At 37.2% G+C, this 22,543-nt stretch overlaps 1 protein-coding gene across 2 annotated transcripts in view; it reads right to left on the bottom strand.

Moving 5' to 3' along the window:
• Window positions 1–22,537, bottom strand: part of OTUD4 (OTU deubiquitinase 4) — a 45,013-nt gene extending 22,476 nt beyond the window's left edge. For both annotated transcript variants that reach the window (XM_029940598.1, XM_029940606.1), the window contains exons 1-10: window positions 22,274–22,537; window positions 16,716–16,799; window positions 14,216–14,266; window positions 8,538–8,584; window positions 7,774–7,846; window positions 6,405–6,486; window positions 4,463–4,595; window positions 826–883; window positions 409–526; window positions 248–312 (exon numbers count right to left, since the gene is read on the bottom strand). In XM_029940598.1, coding sequence (XP_029796458.1) covers window positions 248–312; window positions 409–526; window positions 826–883; window positions 4,463–4,595; window positions 6,405–6,486; window positions 7,774–7,846; window positions 8,538–8,584; window positions 14,216–14,266; window positions 16,716–16,799; window positions 22,274–22,432 — 870 coding nt within the window. In that variant the 5' untranslated portion in view covers window positions 22,433–22,537. The remainder of the gene's footprint in view (window positions 1–247; window positions 313–408; window positions 527–825; window positions 884–4,462; window positions 4,596–6,404; window positions 6,487–7,773; window positions 7,847–8,537; window positions 8,585–14,215; window positions 14,267–16,715; window positions 16,800–22,273) is intronic.
• Between the last annotated feature and the right edge of the window lie 6 nt (window positions 22,538–22,543).

The following is a 22,543-nucleotide window of genomic DNA, read 5'->3' as shown; positions in this document are numbered from 1 at the left end:
TATCAAAGACTGACATTGTTCTTAAAGATCATGTGATGGAATGCCATGGAAATACATACAATGTTGGGTAATGAATTCGAATGGATCAAAAAGCCAAATGTTTACAACTATTAAAATGTGTATGTGATAAAATACCTTCTAAAATCTCAAATTAACAACACATCAAACTTGAGCTGTTTTCTTAAATCCTCTTAGAATAAGGTAAGATTTCAAGTAAAATCTTTTCTTCCTCCACATAATCACTTACTTGGCATTTATCTCCAACTTCATACTGTAAGCCAGCAGCAATGGAATAATCACGTTTTTGTTGAGCTGTAAACAGTATCAATAGAGTATCAAGTTGACTTAATTATTTTCAAGTGCCACAAAGCAAATTTATGGAAAATACAGAGATTTTTTTTAACTCACCTTGCTTAGACTTCAGCCAAATTTCATATTCCACATTTCTATAGACTGCTGGATTGAGTGACTTAAGAACTTTTCTAGACAAAGGAAGGCTAGGAGAGTTCCCACTGTTTTTCGGGTGCTAAATAAACAAAGTCAAAAAGTCCAATCAACACAGAAATGCTTTTAAAACATTTTTGAGATATGTATAAGAATAAAATCAAATAAGGAAGAAAACTTACAAAATTAGGAAGCCTTATTATATATACTGTGTTAACTAACCTCAACTTAAATTTTAAAAAAAATTTTAAATAGAAAATTAGGAAGCCACCAAAATTTTTCTGTCAAATGATCCTGACTCCATTGAAAATGTTCAAGAAAGTTAAGACTTAATTCATGTGCTTATATGGAAGAACTAGTTAAAGCCATTAAGAAAAATACCTGATCACTTGACAAAGCTTTAACTCCATTCACATCATTAGTGGTGGTAGTTTTACTCCTACAAAGAAATACAACCTTAATTAAAAGTCCAAAAATGTGTTTATGCAATTAACTTATCCTAACCTCATATAAAATTCTCCAGTCACAGTTATGTCCCAAAAAGTCAAAGCTATATTCCAGTGAGCTCAGAGAAGTCTTAGTATAAAGGTGAATTTTATACACACACACACACACACACACACACACACACACACACACACACACGTGTGTGTATGCAGGTAAAATATAAATCAAAAACTTTTATCAGTAATTCTTTTTTTTTTAATATTTATATCTGAGAGAGAGAGAACGAACACGTGAGCAAGCAGGGGAAGGGCAGAGAGAGAAGACGACAGAATCTGAAGCAGGCTCTAGACTCTGCACTGTCAGCACAGAGCCTGATGTGGGCCTTGAACCCGCGAACAGTGTGATCATGACCTGAGGATGAAGTTTGATGCTTAACCAACTGAGCCACCCAAGTGCCCCTCAGTAAGTCTCAATGAAAAAAACAGTAACAAAAATACTATTAAAATTAAAATAGAAGAATTGAGCTTATAAAACATCCAATGTTAAAATGTCCTTTGAATATATAGATGAGGCTCCATTAAACAAAATATTCCACAATAATCTAATGAAAGCAGACGCAAACTACACTCAGAAACTAGTATGTTAAATGGTGGTAAGTGCTATCTATGGGGAAGGAGCAGAGAGGGCAGGTAGCAGAAGTGATAGCACTGAGATAGGCTCAAATAATACAAATTTTAAAAAGTGACTTGCTGAGATGCCTTTCTGAATTAAAGAACTAAAGGTGATGAGACAGCAAATCATATGACTATTTAGTATTCCAGGCAGTATTCCAAGCTGTTTCAAGAGAACAGCAAGTAAAAAGACCCTAAGGTGGCCAAGTGATTGGCAAAGCTGGAATACAGTGAAGCAGGTCAAATGGGAGATGAGACAAGAGACTACTGTCTTCTGTCCTACATTTCCTCCTTATTAAATCAATCTCTATCTAGTCTTCAGGACAAACTCCAAATGTATGCCCTCAGCAATATTTAAGAGACCCCAAGCATCTTCAGTCTAGACAAAAAAAAAAAAAAAAAAAAAAACCACCGACAATTTTCAGTACTTCAGGATTGACCAATATGAATGTGAAAAGAATCCAGGCACAAGAGTATAGTGACATCCTTGGTCTTTCCTCCTTATTACCAAACTATGCCAATCTATCATGCCACAGTTACATGGCATTCTTCTCTAACTGCAGCCTTGTCCTCCTTAAGCCAGACACAACACAAAAAGTTATTAATTTTAAAAACAACAGAAAGTTAATTTTAAAAAAGGCTTCCAATGTCCAAGGGCTACACTAGCACAGTATGAAAACACTGTGCATTACAATAAGCACACCTTTTCTTGTAAACTCCAACATACTACTCTTAACTCCATACTTCATCTAATTCATCTGCCAGCTGCCATCTCAGACCCAACTGTTGCTAAAACATTTAGCAGCAACCATAGGGCATGCGCCAAAGTCCCTCTGCACCAACCAACCACTGGTAAGAAGTCATAACAAACGAGTCATTCTCCCTCCCAACCTATGCTCAACAGCACATCCTAATCAGACCGGTGCCAGGTTAAATGACGGAGCAGAACTTCCATCTGTTCAAGTTAACTAGCCTATTCTAGAATGAAGTTTACGATAGCAGACACAGATTCTAAACTCATTCCTCTCTTACAAAGAAAGAAATGGTAGTCAATCAAGTTTCCAATAAGAATCAGAAAAATGTAATTCAACAAATTCCTGGAATTTCAGATAAAAGGAAATCCATCTATATACTAAGGGGCACCTGGATGGCTCAGTCAGTGAAGCATCCAACTCTTAATTTTGGCTCAGGTCATGCTCTCAGGGTTTGTGAGATCAAGCCCATGTCAGGTTTTGCATTGACAGCGTGGAGCCTGCTCAAGATTTTCTCTCTCCCTCTCTCTGCCCCTCCCTGCTCTCACGCTCTCGCTCTCGCTCTCTCTCTTTCTCTCTCTCTCTCTCACACACACACACACACACACACACACACACACACACTCTCTGTCTCTCTCTCTCTCTCAAAATAACTTTAACAAAAACAAAGATAAAAAAAAAAAGAGATACATTTAAGTATTTAGTGAAGAATTATATACCCTAAGGCTTAATTTCATTTATTTCTCTTGCTTCACAGTATGTAACACCAAGCAGGATATACTTTTTTTTAACATTTATTTTTGAGAGATAGCAAGCACGAGCAGGGGAGGGGCAGAGAGATGGAGACAAGAATATCCAAAGCAGGCTCTGGGTGATGAGCACAGAGCCCAACACAGGGCTTGAACTCATGAAACAGGAGATCATGACCTGAGCCAAAATCAAGAGTCAGCCACTTAACCAAGTGAGCCACACAGGGCCCCCCCCTTTTTTTTTCCTTTTTAAAGTAGGATCCCTTCATGCTCTCACACACTAAGAATAATATACTTTTAGCTTTACTAGGAATGGAACACAGTAGGTTCTTATAAACAGTAAATATCTTAATATTGCTGATAAAAACTAATGAATGTTGAACACAGTATCTAGCAATTTGGCTATACGCTTGACACATTACTTCATTTAATTCTTACAAATTCCCTTCTTCAAGGAAATACTAATATTTCCTTAATTTCATAGCTACAGAATTGGGACTTACTTCCTAGTGAATTTATGTAACTTGCCCCAAGTCTAGTTAGTTGGCAGGAAGTCAGTACTAAAACCAGGTTTGATTGTCCACAGCCCAACACTTTTAATCACTATCCTAAAATACCCTGTCATCCTGTGTGGAAAAGAAAGCCTCAGAGACTCTAAGTTAAAAGATGCTTGTTCACAACCTTAACAGAAGCACTGTCCAGAGCTGTTCACACACTTATACCCCAACTTGGGATTTTTATTATCTAAAAAAGAAAAAGGAAGACATTACCTAAGTAAAAAAAAAAAAAAAACAATAAAAGAAAGTCAAGAAGGGCGCCTAGGCAGCTCAGTCAGTTGAGTGTCCAACTCTTGATTTTGGCTCAATTCATGACTGCCTGGTTTGTGAATTCAAGCCCCACATCAGGCTCCACACTGACAGCAGAGAGCCTGCTTGGGATTCCCTCTCTCCCTCTCTTTGTCCCTCCCCTGCTCTCTCTCTCTCAAAATAAATTCTTTAAATATGTTAAGTAAATCAAGGATATAAAAATGGCTATTTTGCATCACTGGATATGTAAACAATTGACTAGTAAACCTTAAATTTTTACATTACACACACTATAGACAGGATTTAATCTATTTACACATTTAATCTATTTACACATAGATTTAATCTATTCTACACATACACATCTAGATTATGTAGAAATGGAGCCTACTGACCAAAAACATCAACTTTAAAAACAGTCCTATACTAGAAATTAGATAAAGTCAGTGGCAGGAAAAAATAAACTGGTACTGCAGGCAGCTGTATTTCAGGAATACCATTCACAGTATCTCTATGTGAGGCAAATCCATGCAGAAACATTTACTGAACAGTAATGTTTCTAAAGATATTTGAGGACTTAAATTCATTCTTACTTGCAACTGTCATCCTCTGAATCTGATATTTCACTGTTGTTTTCATCAGCTACTTCAGAGGTGTCTAGTCCCATCAAGATTTTACTAACATCAGTTTTAAACACCTTCTCATACAACAATTCATAAAGAAGAGCTGCAATTAATAAGAGAAATGTTATGGAACACTAATTTTATGTGTTAACACAAAACTGACAATGTCCATTGCCCAGGCTTCTAAAATCCTAACTAGGCACCTATAACATTTTATGATCAATAACACAATTTAATCAGGAAGTTACCTAGAGAGCAACTAGAATTTCTGTCTCTGCTATAAATTAATTCAAAATCATTACATAAGACACTACCATTTTTAAAACTAACAACACAAAAGGGTATCACAACTGTAAAACAAATTATGACAATACTGATCAACTGCTACATTCCATGCATGTGTGAAGCCTTTATGTATGGTCATATTTAATCCCAGCACAGTCAAGTATTATTATTCTAATTGTACGGGTGAGGAAAGTTGAGAATTAGAGATGTCACATAACTTGCCCACCTTTAGACTTAGATACTGGATAGAAAACATTTTAGAAAGGACTCAAAAACCAATAAAATGTATTCTCAGCAGCCAATGAAGCAAAGAGGCATATTCAGACAACTTTTTTTGCTTTAACAAAAAAAACAACCCTCCAGAAATCATGGAAATATTTATTACCAAATACTTAAAAACACATTACACATGGCATTTAGGGTTCTCATTTGGTTATATTGCAGTGATCTTTATAAAACTAAAAATTCATCAACAGGTGCCCACCCTTTAAATGACCACCTTCTCATTCTCACAGCTCACCTTTCTTCTACCCCTGATTATCATTCAAACCACAGGCACTGACAAGTGTAGGTAAGGTAGGCTCCAGGAGCTATCCTTCCCAAAGTTGCAATGTCAAATTTTAACCAGCTGGGAGAGGAGCACAGAGCCCAAGATACAAACAAACAGATCTTCGTATCTCAAAACAGATCCGTCAGTTTTAAAAACTGCACTATACATCTTCACTGGTCACGACTAGCTTAAGAACAGAGGAAAGAGCTGCTATAGGCCCAGCATTGCTGCTCTGTGTGAGTGATGTGCACTTCATCATGTAGATGATGAAGGAAATACAGGTAAGAAGGCAGAAAGAATCTACTAAAGTGCCGATTCTCCACTGGGGACAGATAGGGGATTTTAACCTCCTAGGACATACCTGGCAAAATCTGGAAAGATTTCATTGCTGGTCGCAATGGGAAAGAGAACTCCCTACACGGTGTGTGCCAAGGACACTTACTAAACATCCCACAATGCACACAACAGCTCTGGCAGAGTAATCTGGCCCAAAATGTCAGTAGTGCCAAGGTTAAGAAACTCTGCTTGCTCTAGAACCAAAACAATCAAATGCCTGATTTGTTCATTTAGATTTTTAAGCTCTACACTAACAACTTGAAAAACACCTAAAAATTCATTCATTATTACTGAAATGAATGACTGCAAGAAATAACTTCAGGGGCGCCTGGGTGGCTCAGTCGGTTAAGCCTCCGACTTCATCTCAGGTCCTGATCTCACATTCGTGGGTTCGAGCCCTGCGTCTGGTTCTGTGTTGACAGCTCAGAGCCCAGAGACTGCTTCCCATTCTGTGTCTCCCTCTCTCTCTGCCCCTCCCCTTTTCATGCTCTTTCTCTGTATCAAAAATAAATAAAAAATTTAAAAAAAAAACTTCATATTTATAAGGTCAAACTCAAGCTACTAGCTCCATTTTTTCCTAGTCAACCAAGTTTTCATTACAATATTAACATTTTTGCTAACCTAAGATTCTTAGTGTATCTTTGTATATAACAAAATAGAGTGTATTTTCCTTGACTTGTCTATACTGACTATATAGCCTAAGAATATAACTTCCCATACAAACACAAGAATGATACTTACATTGACACATTGCAGAGTTCTCTTTATACTTTATGGGATAGACAATATCATAATGATTGCCATTTGAAAAACATAGTAATACCTGAAAGGGAAAAATTAAAGACATCTTTTAGCCCTTTATATATGACACTTACAATAGCAACTTATATCTCCAATTTCTGATTTGCTAGTAAATAATTTCCAAATAGAAAATGATTATGTTAGAAACAACCTTAAGCTCCCAGGTGGTCAACTATGGTACATCTAATGCTGAAATGTTACACAGCCATTACATTAAAAAGATCTTAATGACAGGGAAATGCTTATAAGATCAACAAAAAATACATACATGAAAACATGATTTCAACCATTTAAAAAGACCATTAAAATACTGTAACCTAAGAAATATTGAGTACTCCAAAACCTTATTAAAATGCTTACCTCTAAGAGGCACAATCAAGTTAAATTTTTCTGATGCTTTACAGTTTTTAATATTTATTTTTGATAGAGCAAGCAAGCAGAAGTAGGGGAAGGGAAAACAGAGACAAAGAGAGAGGATCTGAAGCAGGCTCTACAATGACAGCAGCGAGCATGATGTAGGGATCAAACTCACAAACCAAGAGACCATGACCTGAGCCAAAGTCACTTAACCAACAGCCACCCAGGTACCCTGATGCTCTACAGTTTTAAGTACTTTCTAAAGAGTCAACTACTTAAGCAAGGAGAAATACACAGTGATTTTGATTGGATTACGTCATGTTCCAAAACTTGGATTGGAGAGGCCAAATCCAGAGCCAAGAAACTCCACAAAGTCCTTTTTAAAAAGGTAGCATTTTGCTCAATTCTCCTCCCCCTTACCACCATTGGCATGATGTCAAAACACTTTTAATTGGCCTGGATGATTCCAAAACAAGTAATTAATACAAAGGTCTCTTAGTAATGAAGCAATTGAGGTTTTTTCCTTTCAAGGCTCCCATAATTTTTTAGTTGTCTCCAGGTTTGTGACTAGATATTAACACATTAGCCAGTAAATTACCTGTATAATGAGAAGTAAATCACTATTATCCAAGTAATTCTGGATACAATGACAGAACCTACTTTCACAAGATATTTTACTAAATGTTTACACTGATGCAAAACAGTCTAATCATATACACCACTATTGCAATGTTTTTTCCCCTAGTGAAATGTTATGACAGGGTTCAACACAGTGATTTCTGGGGAAAATCAAGCACAAAATATGATTCAATGATAACAGGAACTTTTACAAAATTATAACTTTCATACAAAAACATTTCAAGAAGCCACTTTAAAATTTTAGCTTAGAAGGTGGCAAGTGGTTTGTTTGTTTTTACTTAAATCTTTTAGAAACACTTAGAAAAATTCTTACCTTTTCAGGAAAATTATTTTCAGTTACTTGTGAAGGAGAAACATTGGGTTCCCGATAAATTATAAAATCTTTCCTGAAAATAAAATTTAGCAATTACTTCAGAGGGAATGTATTTCATGATCTGAGATTTAACCATTCGTTCATTCATTCATTCAAGAGCCTAGTATGTGCTGAGCAATGTCCCAGGCACTGGAGATGGAGCAGTAAGCAAAAGATAATAGAATAACTAAGTTGTAAGATACCTATATAAAAGTATCTTTTTAAAAAAATAAAACTTCAAATATAATTGACGTGTCAACCTTAAATATAACTATATAAGAAGTCTTCAAAATTACAGAAATTGTGAAGACAAAATTTTATACAGAAATTTCAAAAAGAAAAAAATAAAGCATTCACCTGCTTCTCTACCAGACAGAAGGAGTAAAATAGTAACATGGTTTTTTTTGCTTCTGTACTAGTGTCCCTCTGAAGCTACCTGCCCCGAAAAAGTAGGAAATCATTCCTGTATAAAGCTGATAAGCGATATATTACTTACAGGCCTGGAAAAATGTATTTCTTTCCAAAAATATTTTGAGAAATAAAATGTCTAAACATTGACATATTTAATGTCAAAATCTAGTTGAGACAATTTAAAAAACTTTAGAAAAGATGCTTCACAACCAAGGCATAAAACTGCTTTGCTATTTTGACTATTTTAGTATCATGGAATATACTAATTTCCCACCGACTTTATTTTTGTTTACTTATGTTACTACAATGTTTACCTGTACATAAGAGAAAGGGCACTTATTTCCACTTGTCCAACCCATTCCTATATTGGAGAAAAAAAGTTAGCACTTAAGTGTCTCATATGTTTTACATATATCTCTATATATTACCTTAATATGTACCTTTATACAATATATCTAATAAGCTAGAAAAGCTCATTAATATTAGTCTTATGAATATTATGAAAACATTTATATAAAACAGACCTTACATTTGTAACTAAAAAGCTACTTAAGAAAATAGACCAAGTCTCTGTTGCAAAAATCCTTAGTAACACAGGATAAAATGATAGTAGTTCCTATTTTTGTGATAAGACCATAAAGTGGGATCTATACGTGGAGAACCTGCTGAAGCAAGGACTCTATTTTCTAACCTAGCACCCAAGACAGAGCTTGGAACATGTATGTGCCCAGAAAATGAGATGCTGAATAGAAGTAGAACTCAGGAATCAGAAAAGATAAAAAGGAGGTTTTCAGGGTGACTGAAAATACAAAGAGAACAGTGTCCTAGCAATCTTTCTGAAATGAGATAGAAATTCTACAGCCCCAAAGGAGTCACTTTTTAAGTCTCTAAGCCTTTTAGAAGGAAATGTTCAGTATATATCAAAATTTTAAATACCCATATACTCTCTGACCCAGCAATTTAAATTCTGTAAATCTATCCTAAACAGGAATTTCATATGTTCACAAAAGTATAATGAAGGATGTTCACTGTAGCTATTTCTAATAGTTTTAAAAAATATTTTTTAAAGAAAGCCCCAATATGCCACTAATAAGAAAAGAGTAATCAAATAATTTATGGTTCATCCACACCATGTATGGAACATCGTGCAGTCGGGTATACCCATATCGACTGACTTGGAAAGATCAGTCAGACTCTGAAGTATGAAAACTAAGTTGTGGTTTAAAAAAAACCTATTGTGTAAAAGAAAGAAACTGCTATGTTTAGCATATGTACATGTATGTGTATGAGAACTGGGAGGGTACACAAACAGTGGAGACAGGGAATTCAAGATCAAGGAAAATGAAGGATTTTCATTCTTCATTCTGTATTAAATCTTTTACCATGAGAATGTTTCTGTACTATGAAATTAGTGAAGGCTTAATACCAAGACTCACTAAAACTAATGAGCTGAGCTATGGTAAGTAAATGTGGCCATATTTTCCTTTAAAGAAAAGAAATCTGAGATAAGGAAAGGATTTTAAACACTGTTTTAATCCCAAGGATAATCTTCCCCCCTAGAGACTTTTCATTTTAATAGTTCTTAAAAGTTGGCTCTGGTTTTCAAAATGAAATGGGTACCATATATTAAAATAGAGTTCTTAAAATAGGCCTCTGCCTAACAATCATAGCTTCTCATTAGCAGCTACAAAGTGACGCTCTCTGCTGGAGAGGAGATCCTTCACTCAGACCAGTTTGCTTAAATCACAAACACAAGCTACATCTACTTCATGTGAAAGGTGTTGCGATCACTTCTAAAAACGGAAAATTATTCTACTAGTGTCAACAAAATACTACCTCTCAAACAATGTAGCATTTCATTAAGTACTTAGTCCTCAGCGAAAGTTCCTTTGTAGTCTGGTTAAGTAAACAATGTCTATCATAATATTCTGTCTTCTCTAACCAGGGTCTACTTTGATTCTAAAAAAAAAAAAAAAAAAAAAAAATCTATGTTCTACCATTGTCTTCTACCTTAAAGCTATAATTTATTCAGCACTTCTTATGATGTTTAATATATTTCTTTATTGTGGGTAACAGTAAAGCATTTCTCCAAAACCTGTTTTAACTAGTGAACCATATATCAAAAACGTAAAAACATTAAAAACAAACTTTAGTTCCTGAGGATGCCATTAAGAAAATGAAAAGATAGGTTACAAATTGGAAGAATATATTTGAAAGGCACATTTCCAATACAGAACTTCTATCCAGTATAAAGAACTCTTACAATTCAGTAAAACCAGCAACATGACAAAAGATGGTCAAAATCTATGACATTTCACCAAGACATATGGATGGCAAATAAGCACATGAAAAGATGTTCAACATCAGAGAAATACACAACCACTAAAACAGCTACAAATTTCAGAGGCTGACAAGACTGATGTTCAAAGATGTAGAGCAGTTGGAATTTTCATATATTGCCAAGAGAAAGCAAATGGCACAGCCACTTTGAAAAGGTTATGCAGTTTCTCATTAAGTCAAACCTACATTTACTATGACCCAGCAATTCCACTATGTGTTAATCCAAGAGAAAAGCAAATATATGTCCAAAGACCTCTATTATAAGTAAACGTTGTTAGCAGTTTTAATCATGAAACAGCCTCAAACTGGAAAGAACCCAAATATCCATCAACTGATAGATACATGGATGTGCAAACTGCAGTACTCCATGTAACAAATGACCACTCATCAATAAAAAGGAGAAAAGACTGATAGATCCAACAATGTGGATGAATGTTAGTTAAGGTGTTTCCATTATGCTAAGCAAGAGAAGTCAGATACACAAACTACAGGTACTACAAACTGTTCTCTAGAAAAAGCAAAACTTACAAAACAGATCAGTGTTAAGAGCCAGAAGGTGGGAGAGAGGGATTAAGTGCAAAAGGACATGGAGAACTTTGTGAAGTGATGGAAATGTCCCATATGTGTCTGTAGTGGTGGCTACACACCTGTGAAATCTCATCAAATTATACACTACTTAAAACTGAATTTCGCCGTGTGTCAATTTTACTCCATAAGCTGACAAAAATATGTTCTTGCAATAAATTTGAGGCATTTTTCAAAATGCTTCACTTGTCTATTAAGCAAAAGCATAAAAATGTGTTCTCTGAGAACTGGATGAATCGTTAACAGTTTATCAACTGTATTTCTTTTTATTTCATACATCCTATGTATCAGGGAATGGGAAAAGGAAAAGCAAATGAAGACATAAATATTTCTTGCTAATAAAGAAGCACAAACAACTGATCAAAAGGTACCTGTAAAACATCTGGGGAAGAAATTTGAGCAGAAGGGAGAGCAAAGTGTCATAAAAATTAAAAAGCTGGCCAGCCAGCACCCTGAGAAAGAGGCTCCTGTCCCACCAGCTCAAAACCACAGTGACTTCCCTCCTTCCTCTCATACAGTCTCCCAACTCAGTCCAGTTCACACTACCTCATTATCCCTTTATCCCCTCTCTCCATTCTCATCAGGTCCATTCTTTCTTAAAACCTCACAGCTTGGTAGCCTAAACTGCTATACAAAGATTACCCTAACATTAAACTGTGGGATTTTTCTTGAGTAAAAATAAATAGTGAGGCACCTGGATGGCTCAGTCAGTAGAGCAGCAACTCCTAATCTGTGGGTCATGAGTTCAAGCCTCACATTGGGTGTAGAGTTCACTTTAAAAATTAAAAAAAAAGGAATGGGGGCCCTGGGTAAGGGTCAGTTAGTGTCTGACTCTTGATTTTGGCTCAGGTCATATATCTCACAGTTCATTAGATCGAGTCCCACAGCAGGCTCTGTGCTTTTAGCACAGCGACTCTATTGTTCTCTCTCTACTCCTCTCCCCCTCATGCTCTCTCTTGTGCTCGCTCTCTTTCTCGCGCTCTCAAAATAAATAAACGTTTAAGAAATAGGAGGGGAAAAAAGTTAATAAATGGCCCTTGTCATTTCCTATATTTTCTATAATCGGAGAAAAAAATGATCAATAATAGGACTATAGAGATAACAATATTCTGGTGTTAATCTTTCCTGTATGTTACATATAATGCAATAAGGATTTAACATTCATTCAACACACACAAATCATGGGTTTGGCAACCCAAATTAAAAGTAATGATGAAAAAAATTCCAAAAGCTGCAAAATATACAATCCTTTCCAAGAAGCTTTAAGGTAAAAGAAAAAAAATTAAGACTTCAGGAAAATGATATTTGTGACCATTTGATTTCAATACTGAAATCACCGAATTAAAAATAAAGTTATATCTATAGAAAAGGCCTTCAGAGGCTACTTGTCTCCAAAACTGGAGTAATGCTATACTTATTCCTTTTTTGATACTTCATGTACTGTGCACATTTTTCCATGTATTAAACATTTTTTTTTAAAAAAACATGCAATTGGTCTTTCCACCTCTCTGGTCTCATCCACCTCCAAACCATCTCTGCACAGTATTCTTCTATCCATCATTCCAGCCAACAAAGATGCCAGGCACTATTCTTGGTTGTCAGCAGTGAACAAAATATACTCACTTCCTACCTCAAAAAACTTGAATGGTTTCCCAATACCAGATTCTCAGGCCCCAGGCGTAGACTTTGATTCAGTTTTGGAACAGTGGCTCGGCAATCTGTATTTTTACAACCACCTCGGGTAATTCCAAATGCAGATGGTCTGTGGCTGACACTCTTGAAAAATGCTAGCCTACAGCAAAAGACTAGCTTCTGACTAGAGCCTAGCAGTGAATGCTCTTCCCTGATCAGCCCCACAGATGGCCCTCTGATTTCTGACTATCTCCTACCTTCATTTGCTCCATACAAACTGAACTGCTTTCTGAAATCTGCCTTGGTCACAATTTTCCCTACCTAGAAATGCCCTTCACCCTAGGCTTTTCTCATCCCAAAATCTATTCACACTTCAAATGCCAACCCACTACCTCTTGCTTTGCCTACCTTGGTAAATATAAAAATTTGAATGCCTATAGCATCATATCTATACTTTTTTTTTTTTAATGATTTATTTTTGAAAGGGAGAGCGTGCACACACAGAAGTAGAGAAGGGGCAGAGAAAGACAGGACAGAGGATCTGAAGCAGACTCTGCACAGACAGCATAGAAACTCAAGAATTGCCAGATTATGACCTGAACCAAAGTCGGATGCTCAACCAAGTGAGCCACCCAGGACCCAGCATCTATACTTAATGACACATGTGCTTTCTCACTTGCATTAGATATTTTTCCCTATTAAGGGGAAACTCCTGAGACCAGCACCCAAACCCATTACTTCTGCATTCCCAGAGTGCCTGCCAAATCTTGGCACTCAACAAGGACTCAAACTAGTGTCAGAGAATCAAATGGAGACACCAGTTGTTAATCAAATGCCCTGTTCCCATATTATCCCTTTTCTTCCCTACCTAAATTCTCAGCTTCTTCCTTTGCATTTCATTTCATATTTGGATTTTTACAAGGAGAACAGTTTTGTAAGCAAAAAAAAAAATTTCTTTTAACTTCAACATGACTGAGAAAGTATGACAGCAGGACTTGGGGAAGTGCCATCTTTTTCTTCAAGTCTCTTCTTTCTTCTCAAGCTGATCATGGGAAATAGAACTACCTAAAACAACCTGTCTTCTCAGTGGCCTAAAGAAGCAATCAAATCTTGTGCCCTGTCCATCATGCCCAATACCTGTACCAACACAGTATTCTGAAAATCATCACCAGTGTTATTGTAGGTCTTTTATACTACATTCAGATGCCACTGTGACAAACATAAAGATAGCATGATTCTGTCCTTAGGAACATCCAGGATACAGCTCCAACTGTCTTCCAATTAAATGCTGCACAAAATGTGCACTAAGAAATGTTTGTGGGGAAAAAAGTAATCACTGTAACTCCTCCACACACCGTAAGATTACATTTTAATTAATTCTGAATACATTACTTGAATATATTAAAAAAACATATATTACAGAATCACTGCATACCTGTGGATTTTCCAAACGTTTTAAATACTCTTCAAATGACCCTTCTATAAACTGCACAAAAAAAAAAGTCTATTAGAAATATATTAAAACGAAAAACCTTTTCATTGTGAATTCTTGAGTTCTTACATGAACCTTGGATACATTAGTACAGTAATACATGTGTATACATACAGCCTAATTATTACTAAAATATGTAAAAATCATTAAGTAAAGACCGTAAACATACAAAAGAATTCAGAAAAGTAAACATTAGAAAAGACTCCTGGACAGGATACAGAAAGGCACGGGCACAATGTGGTGGAAGAGGCAGTGAGAGCACGATGTTGGGAAGACTGGAGTGAAGGAGCAAGGAGGAATAGGAGATTTCTCAATTAAATTAGTGTGATGGCTGTCCCACCTGGTGGGGACAGCACACTGAGAGAGGAACTCAACTGGACACCTGTTTATAGAGGGCCTTGAACCCAGGAAGGACTTGCAGACTTGTCACTGCTGGTGACATGAACAGAGAAACATACAAAGCAAGCACTTAGGATTATTTTGGTAATGGCCAATGCAGAGAAGAGAATTAAACCAGGACAATTTACTAGCTAAGAAATATTAGTTTACTAACATAAATATGAATACTGTCTCTTAGGTCAGACTAAAAACAGAGATGAGAAGTAATAATGCTAGATATTTTGGAGAACCAACTAGATTTTTCATTTGCTTCATACTTTAACTAAAAAGTTTACTCAAGCTATGACTTTTTTATTAGCCATCACACTAATTGAGAAATCTCCAAAAGACATTCATCTGAAACACCGAATTCAATTTTATTTAAGTTATAGTCCCACTTAATTTAGCAAAGTGATACACTTTGAAATATAGTCTCCAGTCTATAAAAATCTTTTAAACGGCCACGATTTCTTTTTTTGAGACTGAGATTAATTTTTATAGATTATATGCTGTCAAATGTCCCAAAAGTATAAGTTTTAACACATACTTATAATAAAATAGCCACATATTTTAAATATCCCGCCAATTAGAGGCTACTCTTCTGTACTAGGTAATTATTTATACTTTAGGAGAAAAATAAACCCACAAAACCATTTAAAGTTGGAAGAGACTTAAGTGGTATTCTGACACAAGCCTGCTTCCAATCTGAGCTCCTTTCTAATCAGAAAGTATTCATCTAGACTCTGAGTAAACATGGTCAGTAAACAAGGCACACATCCCCTACCCTCTTCCTTTCCATGACAGCCTTTTTCAATTTTAGCCAATATAAACTGAAGATACTTATTATAAAAGGAAATTAAAACTTCCCAGAATTTCCAACCTCTGATCATACCTCTTAAGACTGTAGCGGCTAAATAACTATATGCAAAGCGCTTAAACAATGCCTGGCACATAGGAAGTGACAGCATTTTCCACTACTTGTTGTCAACAGAGTTTTACACTCTGAGGCCAATAATAATGATAAATTCACTTGTAATTTCTTTAAAATACTTAAAGACCACTCCACTCTCCCCATCTCTCCCCCTTTTCTACCACACCCTAATACTCTTATCTGGCCTCCACATCACCAGTTTTCTTTTTGTAAGAGGAGTTCTCAAATCTCCTGATTAAGTGGGAAATTTCTCCTTCCTGGAATATATTACTATCTTTCTTATAAAATAGCACAGTAGTAACATTTTGCCCGAATACAAGAACACTAATCCAAAAGCAAATTAAGATATTAAAAACACATAGACACACAAATTAAGAGCTATTTACCTATTAAGTTTTAAAATTGAGTTATTTACAAGGTGACAATGTTTTTTTGGCAGTCAAAGGGGGGAAATATTGAAAAGTCATCAGATGACATAATTCCAGGTCATAAAACTACTAACTAGTAAATCCTATTAAGGCTTTCAATACGAAAACAGGCCACTGTGGCATCTTATTTCACAGCCTACTATACACTACTGAGAAAATTACAGTAAGTTGTTATACAACATTCTAGCAATTATTAATCATTATTTACATAATTAGTGTTGTGATGTGTGATTTATGATGAAACCTGAAAATTAAAAATCTATAACTGCCTTCTAATAAAATTAAAGGCTCAGTATTAGCTAAGTTCTACATATTTTTTATGCTTTCAAGTTTGAAATCTTTTTTAATTCATAGGGGATTACCAATCACAGAAAACTATTCGTTAACCCTGACAAACAATTCTCGGACCACGACAAGGCTCAGTCTTAATATGCAAGGATTCTGTCCAAGTCATCCTTCCATCTTCCACAGCTCAGTGTCTTTATCACAGAGGCTTTCTAAACATCTAAGTAATGAAAACCACAAAACAGCCTAAAAATCACAATTGAATATAATTGGATTTATATTCAATCAAGCAGTTTTTTAAGGGGTTATCCTCATAACCTGCATTAAGAGCCAACTTGTGAAAGTCCCACCAGATCACCTTTACAGGCTGAGATGTAAATGCAAGTCAAAACACCATTTCATGTTTAAAATGACAAATTACCGCTTCAAATTTCTCTCTGTTCTCTCGAAGATAGTGAATACACGCCATTCTGACTTCCACGTGGCGAGACTGAGAGTGCAATACCTGAAAAGAAAAAGCAACACGTTACTAAGCATTTGGTTCAACAAGGATTTAAGGTACAACCTAGCATTTTCTTTCACACCTAAAATAATCTCTCTCCATTTGCCTTTCTGTAATTTCTAAATGTTTATTCATTCACCTCTTCCTCTAACGACAGATGGCATAATCTACAGTACTCCTTAAGTCATTCTATAATGCACTTCTTACCATTTCTCCTTTAGGTCACTTCCGTGAGAAAATCTTTGTAAACTTAAGATAATTTCCTCTCTTCACCAGCCCTCTTATAACTCTGCTCTTCACAAAGCATGACTAACAGAATCCCTGCAAAGTAGCAGTTAGCTTCACCCTATGCTTGCTGGAAAAGAGAATAGGCAACTTAAACAGGAATCCTCCTTAAGACTTGAAGCCTGTAAGAATTAGATTTCTTTTTTCCCCCAATAATTCTGAGTTACTTGCCTTACGTAGAAATTTAGTTCTGCTGTGGTTTCAGAAAAACTAAGGTACTCTTTCTTAAAACCTTAGTTGTCAGGCTTATACAACTCTTGAAGAAACATTCAAGTGAGCAGCACACAGGATGCAAACATGCTGCTCTGTGCTGTCCCAATAGGCTTGAAACTTGCTATTAGTTTCAAAATATTTTTCTTTTCTTTTTTTTTTTTTTTTAAGTAAGCTTCACCTCCAACATGGGGCTTGAACTTAAGACCCCAAGACCACGAGTCACATGCTCTACCAAATGAGCCAGCCAGGAACCTCAGCCTAAACCAAAATCTTAAAGCACCAACTGAAATAACCCACACCACAAAGATGATCCAAATTCTCTCACTTTGTGGCCTCTGTATTCTTCTGTTAAACAATTAGCTCACAAAAAGATAACTTATTGGCATTCTGTCTCTTACTAAAATGCTAAAGCTTTGGTTCGAAACAAACAATATTATCAAATGATTAGAAACTCTTTTGGCTAACCTCCAATACTTTATCATGCTTAAAATATTAAAATTATTTTCTTTTAATTGGTGTCTCAAATGAAGGTGTTCCTTGTACCATAAAGGGTCAAGGTAGAAAACAAAAACCCTGAAACATTTAAAATAACCATATACCACAAATCAATTAGCTAACCACATGTCAAACTATTAATAAGGTTCTCGAGAATTTATATTAATATAAAGGAGCTTTAAGAGTTACAGATCCAGCCCCGCCCCCCCAGGCTCTGTCTGCACTGACAGCAGAGAGCCTGCTTCGGATTCTTGCTCTCCACCCCAGTCTGCTCATTCTCTCTCTCAAAAATAAACATTAAAAACAACAACAAAAAAAGAGTTATGGTCCATTCAGGAAACAACAGATGTTGGAGAGAGGATGCAGACTTTTACACTGTTGGTGGAAATGCAAATTGGTGCAGCCACCCTAGAGAACAGTATGGAGGTTCCTTACAAACTTAAAAATAGAGCTTCCCTACCACCCAGGTATTGCATCACACTGCATTACTAGGTATTATCCAAAAGATACAAAAATGCTGATTCAAAGAGGTACATGCACCCCAATGTTTATAGCAGCACTATCAACAATAGCCAAATTATGGGAAGAGCCCAAATGTCCATCAAGTGATGAATGGATAAAGAAGATGTAGTGGGTACGTAATAATATAGGCATGTATATACACACGCACACAATAATATAAACGTGTACACACACACACACACACACACACACACACACACACACGGAATATTACTCAACAATCAAAAAGAATGAAATTGTACCATTTGCAACATCGTGGATAGAGCCAGAGCATATGTAGTATGCTAAGCGAAGTAAGTCCATCAGAGAAAAACAAATATATGATTTCACTCATATATGGAATTTAAGAAATAAAACGGATGAATATAGGGGAAGCGAAGAAAAAATAAGATAAAAGCAGAGAGGGAGGCAAATCCTAAGAGACTTTTAAAGACAGAGAACAAACTAAGGACTGCTGGAGGGATGTTGGGTGAGGAGATGGGCTAAAGGGGTGATGGGCATTAAAGAGGGCACTTGCTGGGATGAGCACTATACATAAGTGATGAATCACTAAATTCTCCTCCTGAAACCATTATTACATTATATGTTAACTAACTTGGACTCAAATAAAAGTTACAGGTCCAAATCAGTGATTCTCCCTCATGTCCAGGGTGAGCAGATAATTCAGGAAAGGGGAGGCTCTAGCTGCACATTTTCCAAGTCTCTTTGATAACAGCCAAGGTTGATTTATACTCACTCAGAGAACCAGAAGCACAACTGTCTGGACAGCTAGTTATGTCTTTACATTAAGATACACTGAAGATGCACTAGCTGAGACAGCAAGGAGTTTGTTTTCAGCTGGTTTTCAGCTGAACGAAGTGCACTTACCCTGCTATCTTGGGAACTATTAAAAAGCATCCTTATATATTCAAAAGCTTCCAGTTCTGGAAGAAATGTCTATGTCTAAAAATAACCACCACACAAAATTTTTTTTTGCCAATTCAACAAATGACATTTAGCAAACACTTCTTCCACAGAAGCTATCTTAGACACTATTATGAATCAAGATATTATTACTTTGAATAAACCAGTGTCTTCTGATAGGGCTTCCTGCCATTAGCCAAGTAAAGATCGTCTTAAAGCCATTTGCCTAGCAACAGGTGGCAGACATAACTGGATACAACTTATTTTCTATCAAAGACAATGGCAAGCAAAGCTGTGTCTCCCCTCTTTAAAAAAGATTTTATAGGCACATGAAATCTGAACCTGTCACTCAAAACAAAATTCTCAGCAATTTCCATAAGGTGTAGGGTGCTAGAGATTTACAAAGTCAAGCACTGCAAGAGAAGCAAGGTTAAATGACAACTATTTAAAAAGTGTAGCTGTGCAAGTTCAAGGATACGCAGGAAGAATACAAATATTAAAACAAATATCTCAAATTATTATACACACACACACACACACACCAAAAAAAAAAAAACCTAGAAAATAGGACACTTTCCAATCTTCACTTGGGACAAGACGGTGATAAACACTGGGAAAGGCCAAGACATACTGCTTTAGCAAATCCTTTAAGAGCGCCCTATTTTTAGCTCCAGGGCCACAGAGCTGATTCAGGTCAGGCCTCCTGCAGGCCCAAGTCCAGAAGTGTAAAACGGGAAGGACCTATCTAAATCAGGTAATTTGGAGGGAAAGAGTACTCTTAGTTGAAGTCTCTCCCCCACCCTCTCCCCCAAAGGCTGCCAATTAGATTACTTACTTTGGCTCCTTCTTACAAAGTACAAATTATTTTGATATTACTTGGAAAACTGTTAGCAAAGAAGTAAATCTTTTGTACATATTTTTAAAGAGCACACCTTTTTTTTTTAATTTTTCTTTCACGCTTATTTATTTTTGAGAGAGAGAGACAGAGCATGAACAGGGTAGTGGCAGAGACAGAGATGAAGACACAGAATCTGAAGCAGGCTCCAGGCTCTGAGCTGTCAGCACAGAGCCCGACACGGTGCTCAAACCCACAAACTTGAGATCATGACCTGAGCCGAAGTCGGACGCTTAACCGACTGAGCCACCCAGGCGCCCAAAGAGCACACCCTTTAAGCCTGACTTTGGTGTTACTTCCTTCCCACCCCAACACATACACACTTTGGCTTTAGTCCTAAAGGCTTAGGTACCCTTAATTCACCGGTACTGAAGAAATGAGCTTCCCTCAAAATTCATGGGATTAAGCTTTCTAAAGTCAGTATACTAAAAATCAGTCACATAATCAAAGGGGGTAGGTATTTCCTTATGTCTAATTTAAATCCTATTACAAGATTCAATAAAATGCATTCTATGATGTGAGTAATGAGTTCTTGACTCTAGCTTTGCCCCTTTCCACTTAAAAACAGAAATCTCACTTCAGTTAAGAGGTTTCTGTATAACCATGTTTGCCAATTATGGCATACAATACTGAAATCAGACACAGTTTTCTACTTCAATATAAACTAGGATCTGGCTAATCCAACGCCAAATAAGGACCATACTTGCCTTCTTTCTATTCCTTTCTACCTCATTCCTTACCAAATTCTTGCTAGAGCTAACACTATGTATAAACACCAGGTGAATTCACTTCCACCCCTTTCCTCCGCTTCCAGAGGTGCTGAGGAGTCCAGAGAGGCTCAGGAAGAAGGCAGGCATATGGTGATCCAGAAAATTCACCAATGGGACAGACTGTTTATCTACTAATAGTAAAGACTAGGGTGGGAGTGTGTGAACATATCCCACAACACTGGAACATCCTAAATTTCTAAAAATGAGAGAAATCTGATGAACTGAAAAAGAGCTGGATTTGGGGACTTGTACAAAGAATGTCTGAATGGCAATGCCATCAACATAATACAAAGCTTATGTAGTTAATCAATTTCTTGTTAGAGAAAAAGGTTTTATGATACAGATGTGACACAACAGGGGCCTCTGGAAAATAGCCGGCCCTTAGAAGCTGAAAAAACTGAGAACAGTCTACAGATGTTAAGTAAAACATTTAGTCATAAATAGAAGTTTTTGGAAAACTATTTAGCATTCAAAAAAGGAGGCAAAAACAGAAACATAAAAACTCCACAGGAAAGGAAGGGAGGGGAGGAAAAGATCTTAAGCTGAAAAAAGCAAACTGTGAAAGATAGGAAATACACACCAGGGCAGTAACGTGAAACTTTTGTCCAACTATTTGTCCAGCTATTTTTCAACATAGGATGGGTTTTGGTGATTGCATACCAACTACACAGTTACGTAACACGGAAAAAGCTCTCTTATAAAAGAAAAAATTCTTCCTGTTCGAAAGTGATATTGACCATTAGCAGGGGAAAATTCGGTCAAGAGCCTAGAGCACACCCAACACCAAAACAGACTTTTTAGTAAGAAAATTATTTTTAGTAAACCCTGCAGAGTCTAACAAAGGGTGGAATTTATTCCAAGACAATTGTTTTAAAACAGTCTATATTTTTAAAAGGCTGACTTTCCCAAGCTGCACATTTTTCCGCTCTTAATTCAAGCGGACATCGCCGGGCTAGACTCCCCCACATTCCAAAGTCCGGGGGGCGGGGGGATGCTCTGCGATTAATGCCTGGTGCACCACCACTTCTCGTAAACATCGGTTTACTGGTGTGAACGCTGGGCTTGTAAAGCCGAGAGAAGGCGAATAAGGCGGAACAGAATGGAAAAATATCATTTCTCCAAGTCCCCGGCAATCAATCAACCGAACAACGCGTTCAACAGGCCTCACAGGTTGTCCTCATTACCTCTACACCAAGAGAGACGACACCCAGTTAATTTACGGGTTTTTAAGTTTCGATTTACAGCTTCAAGACCTAGGGATGCGTCCCATTCCGGCGTTACAATGGACCGCTGTGACGACAGCCGGGCCACGCGCTGCCCCGGTCGTGGGCGGCCCGCACAGCCACCCGCCGCCGCTTTCCTACCCAAACCTTCGCCGTCCCCAACCCCATTACCTGCTCCGCCACGGCCCGGAACAGGCACGACCCGTCCTTGGCGACCAGTTTCCGATACAAGCCCAGTTTCCGCAGATAGGCGTCCATGGGCGTCGCGTCCTCGTGGGGCCCCGCGCCGCCCTGGTCCACGCCGTCGGAAGCGCCGACGGCCGCCTCCATGTTGCCGGTCCTACTGCAGGCCAGGCGCGGCGCGGGCTAGCCCCACATGGCCGCGTCGCCGGCTCCTCGACGCCCCGGCCTAGGACGGGCGGCGGCTCGGGCTCGGGCTCC

This window comes from Suricata suricatta, chromosome 1 (genome assembly GCF_006229205.1).
Source record: "Suricata suricatta isolate VVHF042 chromosome 1, meerkat_22Aug2017_6uvM2_HiC, whole genome shotgun sequence".
NCBI lineage: Eukaryota > Metazoa > Chordata > Mammalia > Carnivora > Herpestidae > Suricata > Suricata suricatta.
This window is presented reverse-complemented; position numbering and strand designations above follow the sequence as displayed.